The sequence below is a fragment of the Corythoichthys intestinalis genome, chromosome 11 (assembly GCF_030265065.1).
Source record: "Corythoichthys intestinalis isolate RoL2023-P3 chromosome 11, ASM3026506v1, whole genome shotgun sequence".
NCBI lineage: Eukaryota > Metazoa > Chordata > Actinopteri > Syngnathiformes > Syngnathidae > Corythoichthys > Corythoichthys intestinalis.
Window position 1 is genome coordinate 35,646,801 of NC_080405.1, and position 17,554 is coordinate 35,664,354.

Below are 17,554 nucleotides of genomic sequence, written 5' to 3' on the forward strand. Positions count from 1 at the left end.
TTCTGTTGATTTGGAGAAATTTAGTTTTTTCCCCATTGAAAATGAATGGGAAAAATTTTGGACGTCCATGTAAGTCAATGGCGGCACCCTTCATAAGCGTCAATGGAATTGGGGAAGTTTGGGGGACACGTCCTATTGATATCTGGTCATTTTCTGTTGATTTGGGGTAATTTTGTTTTTTCCCCATTGAAAATGAATGGGAAAAATTTTGGACGTCCATGGCAGTCAATGGCATCGACATCCATATAATCAATTGAATCCAAGTACATTGGCATCAGTAGATTCGACATGCATGGCCGTCAATGGCATCAATGCAATGTAAATTCCATTGGAAATCCCACTGGAAGTGAATGGGACTTTTCCCATTCGAAATGAATGGGATAGTTTTTGGCAAATTTCCGAGGAAGCGTAATTTTTTTCCAAATTCTGTATACAACTTTTATGCCCCTCACCGTCCCGGAATTTTTGATGCCCAAATTATGTGATTTGGTCAAAAATTGTAGGACTAGATACATTTTGAAACTTTTTTTTTTTTCACGGAAAATTGCCGTTTACGGACGAACGGAAAAATTTTCGGGGCCATTTGTAAAGTTTCCTGTGTCACGCGAAAATTCCGGTCGTGCCGATACTTGAACGGTGCCGATCGGTCTAACGGTTCGGGCTGTGAAGCGCGCGTTTTTTTTCCATTCAAAATGAATAGGAAAGTTTTTGGCAAATTTCCGGGGAACCGTAAATTTTTGCCAAATTCTGTATACAACTTTTATGCCCCTCACCGTCCCGGAATTTTTGATGCCCAAATTATGTGATTTGGTCAAAAATTGTAGGACTAGATACATTTTGAAACTTTTTTTATTTTTCGGAAAATTGCCGTTTACGGGCGAACGGAAAATTTTTCGTGGCGGTTTGAAAAATTCCCATCGTCACGCGAAAAATCCGGTCGTGCCGATACTTGAACGGTGCCGATCGGTGCTACGGTTTGGGCTGTGCGTTGGCTCAAAAAAACGCGGAGAATTATTGAATAATAATAATAATAAACTAGAAACTGCAATTTCGGGAGAAATTACACACCTTGGTCTTTCCTCTGTGGAGATACAGATCTTAGCCCCACTCAGGTCTATCAATAGAATGGACCATAATGCCAGTCAATGGCACTAAACAAAGTAAAAGCCATTAGAAAAGATTGGGAGAATTGGACGTCCATGGCCGTCAATGGCATCACCCTCCATAAGCGGCAATCCAATCAGGGACATTTGGGGGACACGTCCTAATGATATCTAGTCATTTTCTGTTGATTTGGTGAAAAAAAAAAAATTCCCATTGAAAATGAATGGGAAAAATTTTGGACGTCCATGGACGTCAATGGTATCAATTTACATAAGCGTCAATGGAATCCAAGTACATTGGCATCAATAGAGTGAACAAACATGAAGAAATGCCATTGGAAATGAATGGGAAGTTTGGACGTCCGTGGCCGTCAATGGCATCACCCTCCATAAGAGGCAATGCAATCGGGGACATTTGGGGGACACGTCCTATTGATATCTAGTCATTTTCTGTTGATTTGGGGGAAAAAAAAAATTCCCATTGAAAATGAATGGGAAAATTTTTGGACGTCCATGGACGTCAATGGTATCAACTTACATAAGCGTCAATGGAATCCAAGTACATTGGCATCAATAGAATGAACAAACATGAAGAAATGCCATTAGGATTTAATGGGAAGTTTGGACGTCCCTGGATGTCAATGGCATCACCCTCCATAAGCAGCAATGCAATTGGGGACATTTGGGGGACACGTCCTATTGATATCTAGTCATTTTCTGTTGATTTGGGGAAAAAAAAAAATTTCCCATTGAAAATGAATGGGTAAAATTTTGGACGTCCATGGACGTCAATGGCAGCACCCCCCATAAGCGTCAATGGAGTTGGGGACGTTTGGGGTATACGTCCTATTGATATCTGGTCATTTTCTGTTGATTTGGAGAAATGTAGTTTTTTCCCCATTGAAAATGAATGGGAAAAATTTTGGACGTCCATGTAAGTCAATGGCGGCACTCTTCATAAGCGTCAATGGAATTGTGGAAGTTTGGGGGACACGTCCTATTGATATCTGGTCATTTTCTGTTGATTTGGGGTAATTTTGTTTTTTCCCCATTGAAAATGAATGGGAAAAATTTTGGACGTCCATGGCAGTCAATGGCATCGACATCCATATAATCAATTGAATCCAAGTACATTGGCATCAGTAGATTTGACATGCATGGCCGTCAATGGCATCAATGCAATGTAAATTCCATTGGAAATCCCATTGGAAGTGAATGGGACTTTTCCCATTCGAAATGAATGGGATAGTTTTTGGCAAATTTCCGAGGAAGCGTAATTTTTTTCCAAATTCTGTATACAACTTTTATGCCCCTCACCGTCCCGGAATTTTTGATGCCCAAATTATGTGATTTGGTCAAAAATTGTAGGACTAGATACATTTTGAAACTTTTTTTTTTTTCACGGAAAATTGCCGTTTACGGACGAATGGAAAAATTTTCGGGGCCATTTGTAAAGTTTCCTGTGTCACGCGAAAATTCCGGTCGTGCCGATACTTGAACGGTGCCGATCGGTCTAACGGTTCGGGCTGTGAAGCGCGCGTTTTTTTTCCATTCAAAATGAATAGGAAAGTTTTTGGCAAATTTCCGGGGAACCGTAAATTTTTGCCAAATTCTGTATACAACTTTTATGCCCCTCACCGTCCCGGAATTTTTGATGCCCAAATTATGTGATTTGGTCAAAAATTGTAGGACTAGATACATTTTGAAACTTTTTTTATTTTTCGGAAAATTGCCGTTTACGGGCGAACGGAAAATTTTTCGTGGCGGTTTGAAAAATTCCCATCGTCACGCGAAAAATCCGGTCGTGCCGATACTTCAACGGTGCCGATCGGTGCTACGGTTTGGGCTGTGCGTTGGCTCAAAAAAACGCGGAGAATTATTGAATAATAATAATAATAATAATAAAGTTGCACAATAACAATACCTTGTTCTTTCTTTCAGAAAGACCAAGGTAAAAATAATAAAGTTGCACAATAACAATACCTTGTTCTTTCTTTCAGAAAGACCAAGGTAATAAAGTTGCACAATAACAATACCTTGTTCTTTCTTTCAGAAAGACCAAGGTAATAAAGTTGCACAACAACATAACCTTGTTCTTTCCTTCAGAAAGACCAAGGTAATAAAGTTGCACAATAACAATACCTTGTTCTTTCTTTCAGAAAGACCAAGGTAATAAAGTTGCACAATAACAATACCTTGTTCTTTCTTTCAGAAAGACCAAGGTAATAACTGGGATAGCAAGCAATTTAACAACGCTGTCTTGCTGGGTAATGCAATATGAATACCGTAATCACTATTGTGGCTGTCATTAATGGGACCCTCCTATTTGTTGCACAAACGCTAAACATGTCAGATATACAACATGCAGCCAGCAGTCTGGTGATAATTCAGTGATGTGTGAGGATATGAGGAGCCTTAAAATGAGTTGCATCACTGATCAAATTTTCTTTCATTGTGTCGTAGGTGGTCATCACCAGGCTAAAGTTGGACAAGGACCGCAAAAAGATCTTGGAGCGCAAGGCCAAGTCTCGCGCTGATGGAAAGGAGAAGGGCAAATACAAGGAGGAGACCATTGAGAAAATGCAGGAGTAATCTTTTGCTATCAATAAATTGTACAAAATCGTTGGACCATGTCACGTTTTCTTTTTGGAATATGATTCGAAGTAAAAAGGTTTCTTGCACAGGCTGTTGTTCAAATTCACTTAAAGTTGAGGTTGTATAGATGATTCTGTTGTTGCCAAGTAGAATAAACTTGGAATTATACAGCTATCCAATCTATGTCTATATTTGTTTTAGGTAAAAAAAAAAAAAACCAAATCTGAAGTACAGTACAATGTAAGTACATGAGACTGAAAAGTGATGCCCATGCTGCCTGCTGTGTAGTTTGAAACGTGCTGCTGCAAAGAAATGGAATCTGGCTAAACAAGCACTTTTTAAAATGACTTTAGAAAGTCTAAAATTTGAAATATTTACTATTGAAGAGGTAGTGTCTGTGACGCTGTTTAGGAAATCAGGCAGGGGAAACGTCTCGGATTCGCACCCAGCGAGAAAACAGCGCATGCGCACTGGGACTTCCTTCCATGACTCGTGATATGGTCACGTGACGGACTACCTCGTCTGAAGTTGTTCGAAGTTTTGAGCGTGTGATAATTACCACTTTTTGGCACTTTGCGACCATGGCTGAATTAAGTTTCGTCATCACCATGTCCGTCATGACATTATTTTGGGGTATAATTGGAGGAGTTGTTCCGTGGTTTATCCCTAAAGGACCAAACAGAGGGTGAGTGTGAGCTTCATTAGCTTTCAGCTAACTTTATTTTTGATGAGTCCAATTGTATCGGTGTTATTTAGTCTTGGATAAACTTGTAGTACAAGTTGGTGTTTGCAAGATTCATTCACTAGATCAAGTGTCTCTTGTGTGAAAAAATGTGAACCATTGTTACCAATTGAAGTATTTAGAATTATATAAAGTTACTCGTGATAAAAAATAGCCCTTCTATGGATCATCAGCTCAACTTCCCAATTTGCTGTCAGCCAAAAACTTACTTATTTTTTCCCTACAGAGTGATAATCACAATGCTGGTATTAACTTCTGTGTGCTGCTACTTGTTGTAAGTATTCTTTGACTTTTTACACCCAATGTAAACACTACTAACATCATATTTACCTGGTCTTTTTTTTTTCATTGTTCAATTTTGTGCACCGTTTTGAATTAAAAAAAAAAAAAAAACATTTAAATTTAAAAAAAAAAAAAAAAAAAAAAAAAACGTTCTTTACATAGAAGTACTTCAACCAGTACTAAACAATATGATCATCCCCAGTTAATTATGTTATGCTAGAAGTGTCTTGCCCAAGCACATGTAAGCCACTATTCACACTCCAACCATGCCAACAAACACTGCAAACATATTTAAATAATTGAATAACATGCGGTGCAAATTTCTTTCTGGGGTCTTGTTACATATCAAATGAACAGAAGAGGGCAATAGAAAAGCAGTAGTTGAGTAGAAGACTAAAATTCATGTTTGTTTCTTTTTCTTTGTTCCATTAGCTGGTTGATAGCCATACTGGCCCAGTTGAACCCACTGTTCGGGCCTTCCCTTACCACGGATACCATCTGGTACCTTAACCTCCACTGGTCTTAAAAGCAATGACAATGCAGGTAAACTTTCGGGGTGTCACCTCCCATAGTCCCCTATTTTTTTAATGTTGTAGTAGGCCTAGGGGATTTAAAGCTCGTGATCATAGCTTGGGGTGGCGGGGTTGATTTCAGCGATCAGCCGTGACATATTTAATTAATCAAATGTGGTGAATTGAAACACAAAATACACTTTGCATTAGTTTGTTCATGAAAACCCATTAGTTTAATGTTGATATATAATGGAACATGCCATTCAAAATTAGCATCGCCTCGCTTTGTTAACGCTCAAAACAATGAAAAGTATCTCACAAACACCTCGGTAACATTTATAGACAAAAAATATAACACTCAAATCCAGGCAAATGCTCTTGTACACTGCCAAAAATGAGTTATATCGACAAAACCTTATCGGAACTTCTGCTACTACTCCCTTTTTCTACTATTGTACGCCACATTTTTGTTCATGTTTGTTTATTTTTCTTAAAAATATCATGAAATGTTTCGAGCTCAGATGGTTTGCAATAAAAGTCACCCAAAACTTTGTTCTAATTATTTTACTACCTAATTCTATAATTGACGAGAATGTTTTGCTCTCCATTTCTCTTAACAAAGATTGCTGAGGACTTTGTCGTCACCACATTCTGCGGTCCACCGTTTTGAAATGCCTTGAACTCAACATCCCAGTGGCCTTCCAGAGTGACACCACATCTGTGCCTTGTACAAAATAGAATCGCTAAAGAACTCTCCTTAAAATAAATCGCTCCTGTGTGTGCTTTAGTTAAAAAAAAAAAATCCTTTTCATGTTTGGTGTACGTGTACTGTTAGTTGTTGCTGAGTGTTGAATAAACCTAAACTTGCCATCATTTGTAATGCTTTGGGCCTTGTGCTTTGCCTTGTGTTTTTATTTTTGTAATGACCATAACATTATTAAATTTTATTTTCAGGAGACACCAGTAATGCATATATATGGCTCATTTATGTCACTGCTAATGTAAAAGTTATACTAGCCATTAAGCAACATCTTTCTATTGGTCATATATGCAGTTATATTTCCACTACATCACTATTTGCTGCAAGTCACTTATTCACTTTATTCTCAATATTTGTACACTGTATTTTTATATTAGCCTTTTTGTACTTTTGTTTCTGTTTATTGTATTCTAGACAATGACAGTATTGGCTTTCTGTTCTATTTTATTGGCATCATTCTTATTTGCAACCGCGAGCAAATTAGAGATGAAATAAATGAACAATTGCCTAATAAGATTTACATTTAGCGTTTTTTTCGTTACCTCTGCAATTGGGTTCATCAACAAACGTGGTAATAGTTATACGTTCGACATTACGGAATTCTTGGACGGAAGGCGGAAATAGGATTGGCCTTCTGGTTATCCGTAGTACATATATTTTGCATAGATTGTATAAAAATAAGGCTAGATGTCCTTTGATCGTTGTTGTGTAATAGGGACGGATATTGCCAGTTGTCGGCCGTCTTAAAAACAGCCTTTGAGCCACACAGCAATTAAAATGAATCGAGCGTGTACTTGGAAACAACTACATTACTTGATTTTCTGGAGTGTATACTCAGAAACAACTAGTTTGCTTGATTTTAAACAGATTCTCTAACGGCTCTGTTTTTCATAAACGTCAGAGATGCATTGATTTTACTGAATACTAACAAATAGTCATAGCATTTCATCGTCAAGTCTGCATTACGACCACGTTAATATGGCTTGTGGTAAACTAACCAGTTTGTAAATCCGTCTAGAATTTAGAGTAACTCACCTAATGACAGCTACATTTCTGTTGCAAGATGGCCGCCGGCTTGTTGCGCCACTGATTTGTTAGTCTAGCCTATTTTATATACGATATTTTGGATAACTGTAATACGTTGGCAACATGGCGTCTCCCGACGTGCACGTCCGAATATGTGAACAAGAAATATTAAAATATGACCTGGAGGTCAAGGCTCTCATCCAGGTGCGATTTTTTTATTTGGTTGTGCCTATCGGGCTGTGGCAGAACATGTTGGTGTGTGGCAATGTCATTACATTGAAACGTCTTTTCTTAGCATTATCTGCCGGCGAGCCAAGCTATGACGACACGCGTGCACAGATGAAAACTGATGTGGACGGCTGGATTTCGCTTTAAGGCGTATCTCATTATTTTAATTGGAAATTGAATCGTTTTCAATAGCGGGAAATCGTTTTTCTTTTTTGTTTACCTCTTCTTTTTAACCTTCAATGAAAACTTCATATCGATATCCCCATACTTGATCATTTTCAAATTCACAGGACTAATCTGAAATGAAAGTAATACAAATACCAACAGTGGTGGATGAAGTACTCAATTTTTTTTGCTTAATTAAAAGTACAGATACAGCCTGTATCTGTGCTCCTGCATCATTGATGGGCAAAAAATACTTAAGTAAAAGTACCGTACAAGTATCTAAAAAAATCAAGTAAAAGTACAAAAGTACTTGCTTTAGAATTTACTTTGCAAGTAAAAAGTAAAAGTGCTTTCTCCCGATGCAAAAATGTGATATGTGATAGATCTGAGCCAATATTCAAAGAAAGAACCAGAAAATTCATTGACTGCTCAATTTTATCTAAAACTTTACAGAATGGAAAAAAACAAGCAATAACATTAACTGCACTGTAAACACAAGCTTTAAAGGCTTAAAATTTAGCTGAATGGTGGATTGCAAGCAACAATTATGTGCATACTAGAGCATGAATTGTGAGTGGATTTTCACTCTCAGAGAAAAACTCCCATTTCATCCCAATCCCAGGGTTAAGTAAAAAAAAAAAAAAAAAAAAAAAAATCTTTTTAGTTAGTTATTAGGAAAGTCAATGGATTTTTTTTTTTTGTTTGTTTGTTTTTTTTGTTTGTTTTTGTTTGGTTTTAGATTATTGTGTTTAATGCAGTTTAAAATTAAATTGAGAATAAATTTTATAATAACTTGGACTTTCCTCCTCCAGATTAAGTGATGGGTCATTCTTTCCGGGTTTCACGTGTAGTTCTGTCTTCAGGTTTTCACTTCCACCGTTCGCCACCTTGAGTCCACGCAAATTTCGTAGCCGGAAGTTGAAGTGTTGGAAATCTGGAATATTGGAATGTGTAGTTCATTTGATGTGCCAACGCAAGTCGAGACAGTGTTGGTCCACGAAAATAAAACCCCAAAAATGGACGCTTCGCTCCTCTAGGATTTTTAACACAACTGAAAATCCTCATCTATTTAGGTGTTTCCGCTCCCGCTGATTAGTATTCCCGTCCCGTGACCCGCGGGATATCCAGAAATAACTCATGCTCTAGTCTACGTAGTGCGTACTCCCACCTACTGTACAATAGTGTGCAGCACCCGCTCATCTAAGTGCGCGCTGATTGCTGTTGTTCAATGTCTTGTTCACCTGCCTAATCTTGCCTGTACTCTCGTTGCTGCCTCTAGTGCTCAATTACTGTATAGTTGCACGGTGCTTATCGATTGCGTGGCATGAAAACAAAATTATCAATTTGCAATGAGAACAAAAAACCCCGAAATTAACGTGTAACCCGGGCAACAATTTGAAAAATAGTGGAGTAAAAGTACAGATACAGATAGGAAATTTAGTAAAGTAAAAAATACCACTTCATATTTGTACTCAAGTAAAGTACAGATACACAAAAATGTACTGAAGTACAGTAACGAAGTACTTTTACTTTGTTACATTCCACCACTGCAACCCAATATGATTTTATACAATGAGCCCATTATTAAAATTACCCAAGTAGATAGTTAAGGAATATTGGCGTATTGTACTAATATTTAGGCGTTCATCATTTTTGTTTGCATCAGTGAAAATGATATCATTTCCAATATGCCCACATAATATGTAAAGTGGTAAATTGACAATAAATCTGGTGTCTGAGTGGTTAGCGTGTTCTGAAGGAATTCGAATTTTGGCCCCAGCCTTTCTCTGTGGCATTTACAGTAGGAGTGGGAACCTCTTGGTACCTCACAATACGGTACGATTTGCGATACAAAGCTCACGATGACGATGATCTGACGATTTGGCGATACACCGATTATTGATACATTGGTCAGGAAATCATTCTAGGATATTGTACTAACAACTAATAAAAAAAGCTTCTGCTGTGAATTGGGATGAGTTTATCACTAGTAGACGTCCAATCCATTTGAACTGGGAACTTCCCACTTCAAACAGCTAATTGAACGTCTATGGCTGTCAGTGGCAGCCAATGTTAGGCAATGAGGTAATTTTGGGCCATTGAAGGTCATTTACCTGTTGATTTTCAGTTACTTCCTGTTGATTTTGGGGTATTTTATGGGTCACTTCCTGTTTATTTTGAGTTACAGAACAGGAAGTAACCTGGGAATCAGCCAAATGAATAGGCAATGACTCAAACTCAACAGGAAATGACTTGTAAATGCCCTAAAATGAACAGCAAGTGACCTGTAAATGCCCTAAAAATCACAGAGTGACTGTGAATGCTCTGGTTTCGAATGAACGAACGTTCCTAGTCTAAATGGATTGGGCGTCAAGCACCATCAATGCAGCCTTAGTGTTAACTGAGACACTTATTATGGTGTGCAGTATATATAATAGAGCTCATTTATTTTCCCCTCAAAATAACTCAAAATATAGCCATTAATATCCAAACCCCTGGCAACAAAAGTGAGTACACCGCATAGAAACTACGTTCATCCCTAAATGTCCAAATTGAGTACTTCTTGTTATTTTCCCTCCAAAATGTCATGTGACTCAATACAGGAGTGCTGTCAGCATTGCTGCAGGGATTGAAGAGGTGGGGGGTCAGCCTGTCAGTGCTCAGACTATACACCACACTCTATATCAAATTAGTGTGCATGGCTGTCACCCCAGGAGGAAGCCTTTTCTGAAGATGGTACACAAGAAAGCCTGCAAACAGTTTGCTGAAGACATGTCAACAAAGCACATGGATTACTGGAACCATGTCCTATAGTCTGATGAGACGGGCGGGCTTTCTTGTGTACCATCTTCAGAAGAGGCTTCCTCCTGGGGTGACAGCCATGCACACTAATTTGATGTAGAGTGCAGTGTATGGTCTGAGCACTAACCGGCTGACCCCGCCCCCCCCACAACTCTTAAATCTCTGCAGCAATGCTGACAGCACTTCTGTAACGAGTCACATGACATTTTGGAGGGAAAATGACAAGCAGTACTCAATTTGGACATTTAGGGATGTATGTAGTTTCTAAGGGGTGTACTCACTTTTGTTGCCAGGGGTTTAGATATTAATGGCTATATTTTGAGGGGAAAATAAATTAACTCTATTATATAGGCTGCACACAAGACTACTTACTTTTCATTTTGTCAAAGTGTCATTTTGTCAGTGTTGTCCCATGAAAAGATATACTTAAATATCTGCAGAAATGCGAGGGGTGTACTCACTTTTGTGATACACTGTACATGTCCTTGCCAAACTTGGTCTGGGTTTGGCCTCATTGAAGAGGATTGAAGATGGATGTTTGGTATTGTAAGAATTTTGATTTTGTTCTATATTCTAGCATTCAGACTTGTGCTTTTTTTTTCTATTGTTTTTTTCTTGTTAATATTCCATAGAAATGCTTTGTGTTCGTGTCTTTTTTTTGTTCTACCAGGATATCAACGAGTGCAGAGGTCCTCAAAGCAAGTTAACAGAACTAAACACACACGTGAAAAAAAGTTTCCACAATCTACGACTGCGCATACAAGTGAGAAGGTTGAACTACAAATACCAAGTCATGAAGCATTTTGTATATCGTTATGTCTGATTGTCTTTTTGGCAGAATTTAGAGCAGATGGCGATGGAGCAGGACAAAGAGTCCGACAAGCAAGCCTTGATTATCCAGGTTGAGGGACACAGGAAACAAATGCTCAGGTAATTTATTTAAAATTAACATTTTTGCTCGGGTATTCTTCAGGACATGCACGACACTAAAGAAGAGAATCATTAGTGAAAATGAATGAATGGAATTTGTTTCTCTTTTTAAGCGCCTATGCAAACATGCCAGTGGCCATGTTGTGAAAGGACTTGTGTGTGTGGGGGTGTGTGTGTGGATGTGGATGTGATTGTATGCATTTGTTTGTGGCAGCAACCAGACCGCCTGGAGGAAGTCGAACCTGGCCAGCAAGTTGTCAATCGACAATATGGAGAAGCAGGCGCTCCTTAATGGAGCTGATAGTGGCGCGAGACAGAGGTGAGGGCTAACTTTGAACAAACGTGACAGAGTCGGGTTTCAGCCCGGGCAGACAGAAACTTGTACAGTGGAACCACAATCCATTCTGGCACGCGAAAACCAACTATCGCCGATCATAGATTATAGTCAAGCTTTCAATATCCGAAATCATTTTTAAACTACAAGCAACGTTTCAGGCAAAATTTTAAGTTTTCTGTCATAATTAGGTTTAGCCCTCAATATTTGTGACGCAAACCAAATTTTACAAATAGTCATATTTATTCTTTTTTAAATCATGGTTTCAACAACATTTATTTTAATTTTTTTTGTACCTTTCAGAAAGACCACCAAAGAAGGCCTGGCCCAAACGTCTAGTGACATTACAAAGAATTTGATGAGCATCAGTCGAATGATGGCCCAACAGGTGAATCAAAGCGAGGAGACCATGACAACATTAGGTAGGACTTATAAATAGGCCTTATTTTTTCAGGTTAATCAAGTGTGTCAGATAATTGGCTGGCGATCGGTCGGCAGATAAGCGATGTAGTGGATGGATGGATGGATGGATGGATGGATGGATGGATGGCTGGAAAAAAACTTCATTCATGATACACGCCATTTTATGTTGTGGTAATGATTTGACGTGATTAAATTTTAATTCATTTGATGAAAAATTATACAACTATTATGACAGCTTCCCCATCACTTTATTTTTAATTGGCACTAAACAGATCATCGAATGATTGCTGCCAGCCTTGCCCACTCGAAATGGATTGGAGGTCGTCACTGGCATTGAAACATGTGCATTGATAGCCCAGTTTGAATGATATAGACATCTATAGATGCCAGTGGCAGGCAATGAGTTAATTACTTTACATTCAATATATCAAATAACATTAAAAATTGATTCAAATAATGCATCAATTTTGAAAAATAACTATTATAAAATAATAAAAATATTCAAGCAGGTTTTTAATATTTACAAAAATATATAAAGTTAAAATATTTTTTAAAAAAGAATAAAATGAAAAGTAAATGGAACCACATTGATATTTTTATATGAGGGTCATTCAATAAATATTGTCAATTTTTCGCTATAAGGACTTCTAATACAAATAGAAGCTTACTTTTTTTTTCTTCCAACGTAGTCTCCCAGCACTGTCACACACTTTTACCATCTGTGCACAAGCGTCCGTATTCCCTCAGCGTAAAAATTTCTGGACTCATGTCTCAGTCAGTTCCTCACAGCACTTTTGACTTCATCGTCACTTTCAAACTTGGTGCCATTTTTTTCAGACATTTTCCCGGCTGAAACATGTGACACCATACACAGTAGACATTCTCCTGTGAATTTCAGCTGGTTTGCACCCTTCAGCAACCAAAAACTTGATAAATGACTGCTGTTCAATCCCGGAGCATGTAATTTATTTATATATTGTATAAATATACAACAGTTTTGTTTTTTGTTTTTTTGCTAAAGAAATTGAATCCATGTGAAAAACAAGTAAAATAGAGGAAAAGTAAGCCTCTATCTGTATTAGAAATCCTTATACCAAAAAATTCACCTTATTTTTTGAATGATCCTCATATTTATACCTTCCTAGTTAAAATTCATTTTAAATATGTTTATAGTAAATGTACTACCATCTTTCTGATATACACTGCTGGCCAAAAGTATTGGCACCACTGCAGTTCTGTCAGATAATGCTCAATTTCTCCCAGAAAATGATTGCAATTACAAATGCTTTGGTAGTAATATTTTCATTTATTTTGCTTGCAATGAAAAAAAACACAAAAAAGAATCAGGAAAAAAAATTAAATCATTATGATTTTACACAAAACTCCAAAAATGGTCAGGACAAACGTGTTGGCACTCTTTGAAAAATCATATGATGCTTTTCTAATTTGTGTAATTAACAGCACCTGCTACTTTCCTGTGGCACATAGCAGGTGGTGGCAATAACTAAATCACACTTGCAGCCAATTAAAATGGATTAAAGTTGACTCAACCTCTGTCCTGTGTCCTTGCGTGTACCACATTGAGCATGGAGAAAAGAAAGAAGACCAAAGAACTGTATGAGGACTTGAGAAGCAAAATTGTGAGGAAGCATAGGCAATCTCAAGGCTACAAGTCCATATCCAAAGACCTGAATGGCACTGTGGCTAACCTCCCTAGATGTGGACAGAAAAGAAAAATTGACCAGTGCTTTCAATGAGACATTGTGCAGATGATGGATAAAGAACCTCGACTAACATCCAAACAAGTTCAAGCTGTCCTACAGTCCGAGGGTACAACAGTGTCAACCCGTACTATTCGTCGGTGTCTGAATGAAAAGAGACTCTATGGTAGGATACCCAGGAAGACAAATTTTGCAGTATAATGTAGGGCCCAGTGTGAGAAAGCTGGGTCTCCCACAGAGGTCATTGGTCTTCCAGCAGGACAATTAGCCAAAACACACTTCAAAAAGCACTAGAAAATGGTTTGGGAGAAAGCACTGGAGACTTCCAAAGTGGCCAGCAATAAGTCCAGACCTGAATCCCATAGAACACCTGTGGAGAGATATGAAAATGGCAGTTTGGAGAAGGCACCCGTCAAATCTCAGAGACCTGGGCCAGTTGCCCAAAGAAGAATGGTCTAAAATTCCTGCAGAGCATTGTAAGAAACTCATTGATGGATACCGGAAGCGGTTGTTTGCAGTTATTTTGTCTCAAGGTTGTGCTACCAAGTATTAGGCTGAGGGTGCCTATACTTTTGTCGGGCCCGTTTTTGGAGTTTTGTGTAAAATGATAATGATTTATGTTTTTTTTATTTTTCTTTCTCTTGTTTTTTTTTCATTGCAAGCGAAATAAATGACGATATTACTACCAAAGCATTAGTAATTGCAATCATTTTCTGGGAGAAATTGAGCATTATCTGACAGAATTGCAGGGGTGCCAATACTTTTAGCCAGCAGTGTTTACAGTATATCACCATATTGCCCTGCACTAGATGGAAGAGTGTTGATCACTAAATCTTGAGTTAATGTAGTTTACACGAGATTTTTTTTTTTTTGCATTCTGTTAATGTTTTTTTGTAGCAACGTCATCCCGGACCATTCAAGAGACCAATGATGAATTCAAGACAATGACTGGGACCATTCAGCTCGGGAGGAAGCTCATCACCAAGTATAACCGCAGGGAGCTCACTGATAAACTGCTCATCTTCCTCGCGCTGGCACTCTTCCTCGCCACAGTCTTCTACATCTTAAAGAAAAGACTTTTCCCCTTCTTTTGAAGAGTACAAGTCATAACCACATTGCAGCACCTTCCCAGGCGAGCACAGACAAATTCAAATGCATGTTGGGTTGCTCCTGCTCACTGTCATCACACAAAAAAAAGGTTCTATTTTATTTTTAAGATGGACTTGAAGCGTAACGTGTCTTAAACTGGCATTCGTGCCACCTGCTTTCTTGTGATGCCAAAATCAACCACTGTGATAAGTATGAAATCTGTCAATATACTTGAAGCTATACTTCCTAAGATTAAAAAAAATATTTTATTGAAAAAAGCGAGTTTAGCTCTTATATGTTTTAACCGTTTAAAGTAACCGCATTAGCACCTTAAAATGCACCTGTTAATCTGCACATAGCTGCGTATAGCCGCAATCATACGTGAATAGCGGAGACAGAACAGCACACATCCCTGTCTTTCTTCAGATAAGACCCGGAAAAGCAAACTCTCGCCTGCCTGTTTTTCCCTCTCCAGTGTGGGCAGAGGGTGATGGTGGGGGATATTTTTGGTGTGTGTGGATTTGTTATCTGACGTTGCCTTTTCAGCACCTCGTAGGAGAGCGTGTCCAGAGAAGCTGCATGACCTCGCTTTAAGCATCTCACATTGCCATCTTTTGAAAATTGCGCTTATTTCATTAAAATTACTCATTAGCATGGTCTGGAGTTCTTAATTCATTGGTTTCATTGACAGCAAATTAGCAATTGATTGGGAGAGGCTGGTAGCGAATGATCGCTGCCATCCCTCCCAGTCAAAATGGATTGGGCATATATCAGCATCAATGGTAACTACTGTATTTTGTCTGTAGTTCATAAAAAAACGACAGTTTCTTACATAATATTACTAACATTGCAGTTTTGTGTTTACATAAATCTGTAATTTGCCTAAAACTTTTTATTTTCTAAAACTGATAAGTCTTTGTCCTACATGTAAGCATTAGTCAAGGTCATGTATTGTACAGCCATCTCTCCACCGGCTGCAGCCATTCAACAAGTTAAGTGAGTGTACATGTAACTGACAGCAGGTTGTAAAATACGTAAACTACTAACAACCTTTTAACCTTATTTAAGCACATTGAATGAAGTCTCATAATAGCCACTTGAACGTTTTAACGAGACACAAGCCATATGTATGAGGCTGAGGGCGGACACCCCCTTCTTATGGGTAAACTTGCTCTTGCTCTTTTGAATACAAATGACATTTTAAGTTTTTTTTTGTGCCCACAGCAGAAAACCATTTTTGTTGAAAAAGGTCTAAGAGCTGCTTTAGGTGCAGAATCTGTTTTTCTCTATCACTTCAAGTTTTTAACGATGTAGTATTGCCAATTTCTTAAAAATGCATATGGAAAAAAACTTAACATTTGTACTCGTTTTATTTAAAAAAAAAAAAAAAAAATTGACATGCAATGAAAAATTAAAAAGAAATGTTCATTTAGCCATATATCTCAAGGTATGGCAACTTCATGATTGTGCAAGTAGTAACCTGTGGAGAAAGAAACTGACTGCCTGACTGTGTAGCTGACTGCAATGTTGTCATAACTTTTAATAAGCTAATACGTTTTTCTTAACCCCCCAAATTGTTCAGTGTAATTAACTAGAACAGTGAGAAAACTGACCTATGGTCTTTTGCTTGCCTTAATCAAATTTATGTGTCAGAATTGCTAAAGATGCCTTGTAGTGCAGATGAACACCTTTAACCCTTTCATCCACAAAAAATGATAAAAAAAACAAAAAAAAAACACTCATTTAACTTATTGGCTGCCACTGACTTCGCTAAACTTCTGCTCTATTTTCACTGCCCCTCTCAGTCAAAATGGATTAGACATCTATCGACGTCAATGGCACTGAAACATGAGCATTCACAGCCAGTTTTCCCGGTTTACATGAATTGGAAGTCTATGCCTCTCAATGGCGTGCAATGAGTTAAATTCTATGAAAAAAATCTCTTTACACAAAGGGTGTAGGTTTGGGTTCAACATTGGTAGTGACGATATAACAGCATAACATGCATGTACACTTTTTGCTGGGGACGGGACATTAATAAGACCAAACAGATTGGGTGAACGGGGGTCAGGGCTACATATTGATAGGCTAACTGATCATTGCAAAATCAAACTGTATTGAGTTATACCAGTGCTTCTCAATTATTTTCTGTTGCGCCCCTCATAGGAAGACACTATACGCTCCTGCGGTAGTCCTCATGGGAAATGCAGTCTTAAAAAAACTACCGCTTTTGTGTACAAGCGTCGCTAAAATCGACCAAAACTGAAAAGTTACCAAGTGTTGCTTTAAGACCACATGAACAAAAATGAAAATTGGATAAAAGGGGGTAAACCTCAGTTCACTGCATTTCTCACAGTTTAATTAACATTAAGAGCAGAAAACACAAAAGTGGAGCTACTTCTCTCTATAAGCAGCTTCCTACTCGAGTTTTGCAGGTTAGCAAATTCACACAGTTTAATGTTATGCAAACTGATGCAGGTTGTAGCAAATTTCAGTAGCAAAATTAGTGGTTTGTTCCCCTCCTCCATAACATTGACGTCTTTTTAGATTACTTACAGTGGCTGCTGCTGGCTGGAAAAAAACTTCTAATATCTCTCCTCTTTGAAGGGGGCGGAGGGGGAAACATGCTGGCGACATGTCATATTTTTGTCGGGTCATTGCATGTGTGTGTGGGGGGGGGGTCAAGACATCAGCCAATCAAACGTGAGTTTGAGGAGGGAAAATGGACTAGCACATTCAGCTAGTGAAAAATTCGTAAATATAAGTCTTCACATAATGAAAATAATTCACTTGATAATGGTAGGGTCAATTGTATCCTTACAACAAATCGGAAGGCAATCTG

General features: G+C 38.2%; 3 protein-coding genes across 3 annotated transcripts in view; all 3 read left to right on the plus strand.

Moving 5' to 3' along the window:
• The window catches only part of rpl26 (ribosomal protein L26), a 35,640-nt gene extending 31,912 nt beyond the window's left edge, over positions 1-3,728 (plus strand). The window contains exon 4 of the mRNA XM_057850733.1: positions 3,567-3,728. Coding sequence (XP_057706716.1) covers positions 3,567-3,695 — 129 coding nt within the window. The 3' untranslated portion in view covers positions 3,696-3,728. The remainder of the gene's footprint in view (positions 1-3,566) is intronic.
• Positions 3,729-4,054: 326 nt separating this feature from the next.
• atp6v0e1 (ATPase H+ transporting V0 subunit e1) lies at positions 4,055-6,107 on the plus strand. Its single transcript, XM_057850734.1, has 4 exons — positions 4,055-4,383; positions 4,667-4,714; positions 5,155-5,265; positions 5,857-6,107. The coding sequence occupies exons 1-3, from the start codon at positions 4,280-4,282 to the stop codon at positions 5,246-5,248; spliced, it is 246 nt and encodes an 81-aa protein (XP_057706717.1). The 5' UTR covers positions 4,055-4,279; the 3' UTR covers positions 5,249-5,265; positions 5,857-6,107.
• Positions 6,108-7,137: 1,030 nt separating this feature from the next.
• Positions 7,138-16,340, plus strand: bnip1a (BCL2 interacting protein 1a). The gene is made up of 6 exons (XM_057850735.1): positions 7,138-7,224; positions 10,886-10,978; positions 11,054-11,145; positions 11,360-11,464; positions 11,783-11,901; positions 14,521-16,340. The coding sequence occupies exons 1-6, from the start codon at positions 7,144-7,146 to the stop codon at positions 14,715-14,717; spliced, it is 687 nt and encodes a 228-aa protein (XP_057706718.1). The 5' UTR covers positions 7,138-7,143; the 3' UTR covers positions 14,718-16,340.
• Positions 16,341-17,554: the final 1,214 nt, after the last annotated feature.

What these genes read in the sequence shown, in the direction of transcription:
- atp6v0e1 (XM_057850734.1), top strand. Translation starts at nt 4,280, where the DNA reads ATGGCTGAATTAAGTTTCGTCATCACCATGTCCGTCATGACATTATTT. An exon ending in CCTAAAGGACCAAACAGAGG is followed by an intron (nt 4,384 to 4,666) that starts GTGAGTGTGAGC and finishes TTTTCCCTACAG; the next exon opens with AGTGATAATCACAATGCTGG. An exon ending in TCTGTGTGCTGCTACTTGTT is followed by an intron (nt 4,715 to 5,154) that starts GTAAGTATTCTT and finishes TTGTTCCATTAG; the next exon opens with CTGGTTGATAGCCATACTGG.
- bnip1a (XM_057850735.1), top strand. Translation starts at nt 7,144, where the DNA reads ATGGCGTCTCCCGACGTGCACGTCCGAATATGTGAACAAGAAATATTA. An exon ending in AGGTCAAGGCTCTCATCCAG is followed by an intron (nt 7,225 to 10,885) that starts GTGCGATTTTTT and finishes TTGTTCTACCAG; the next exon opens with GATATCAACGAGTGCAGAGG. An exon ending in GGAGACCATGACAACATTAG is followed by an intron (nt 11,902 to 14,520) that starts GTAGGACTTATA and finishes GTTTTTTTGTAG; the next exon opens with CAACGTCATCCCGGACCATT.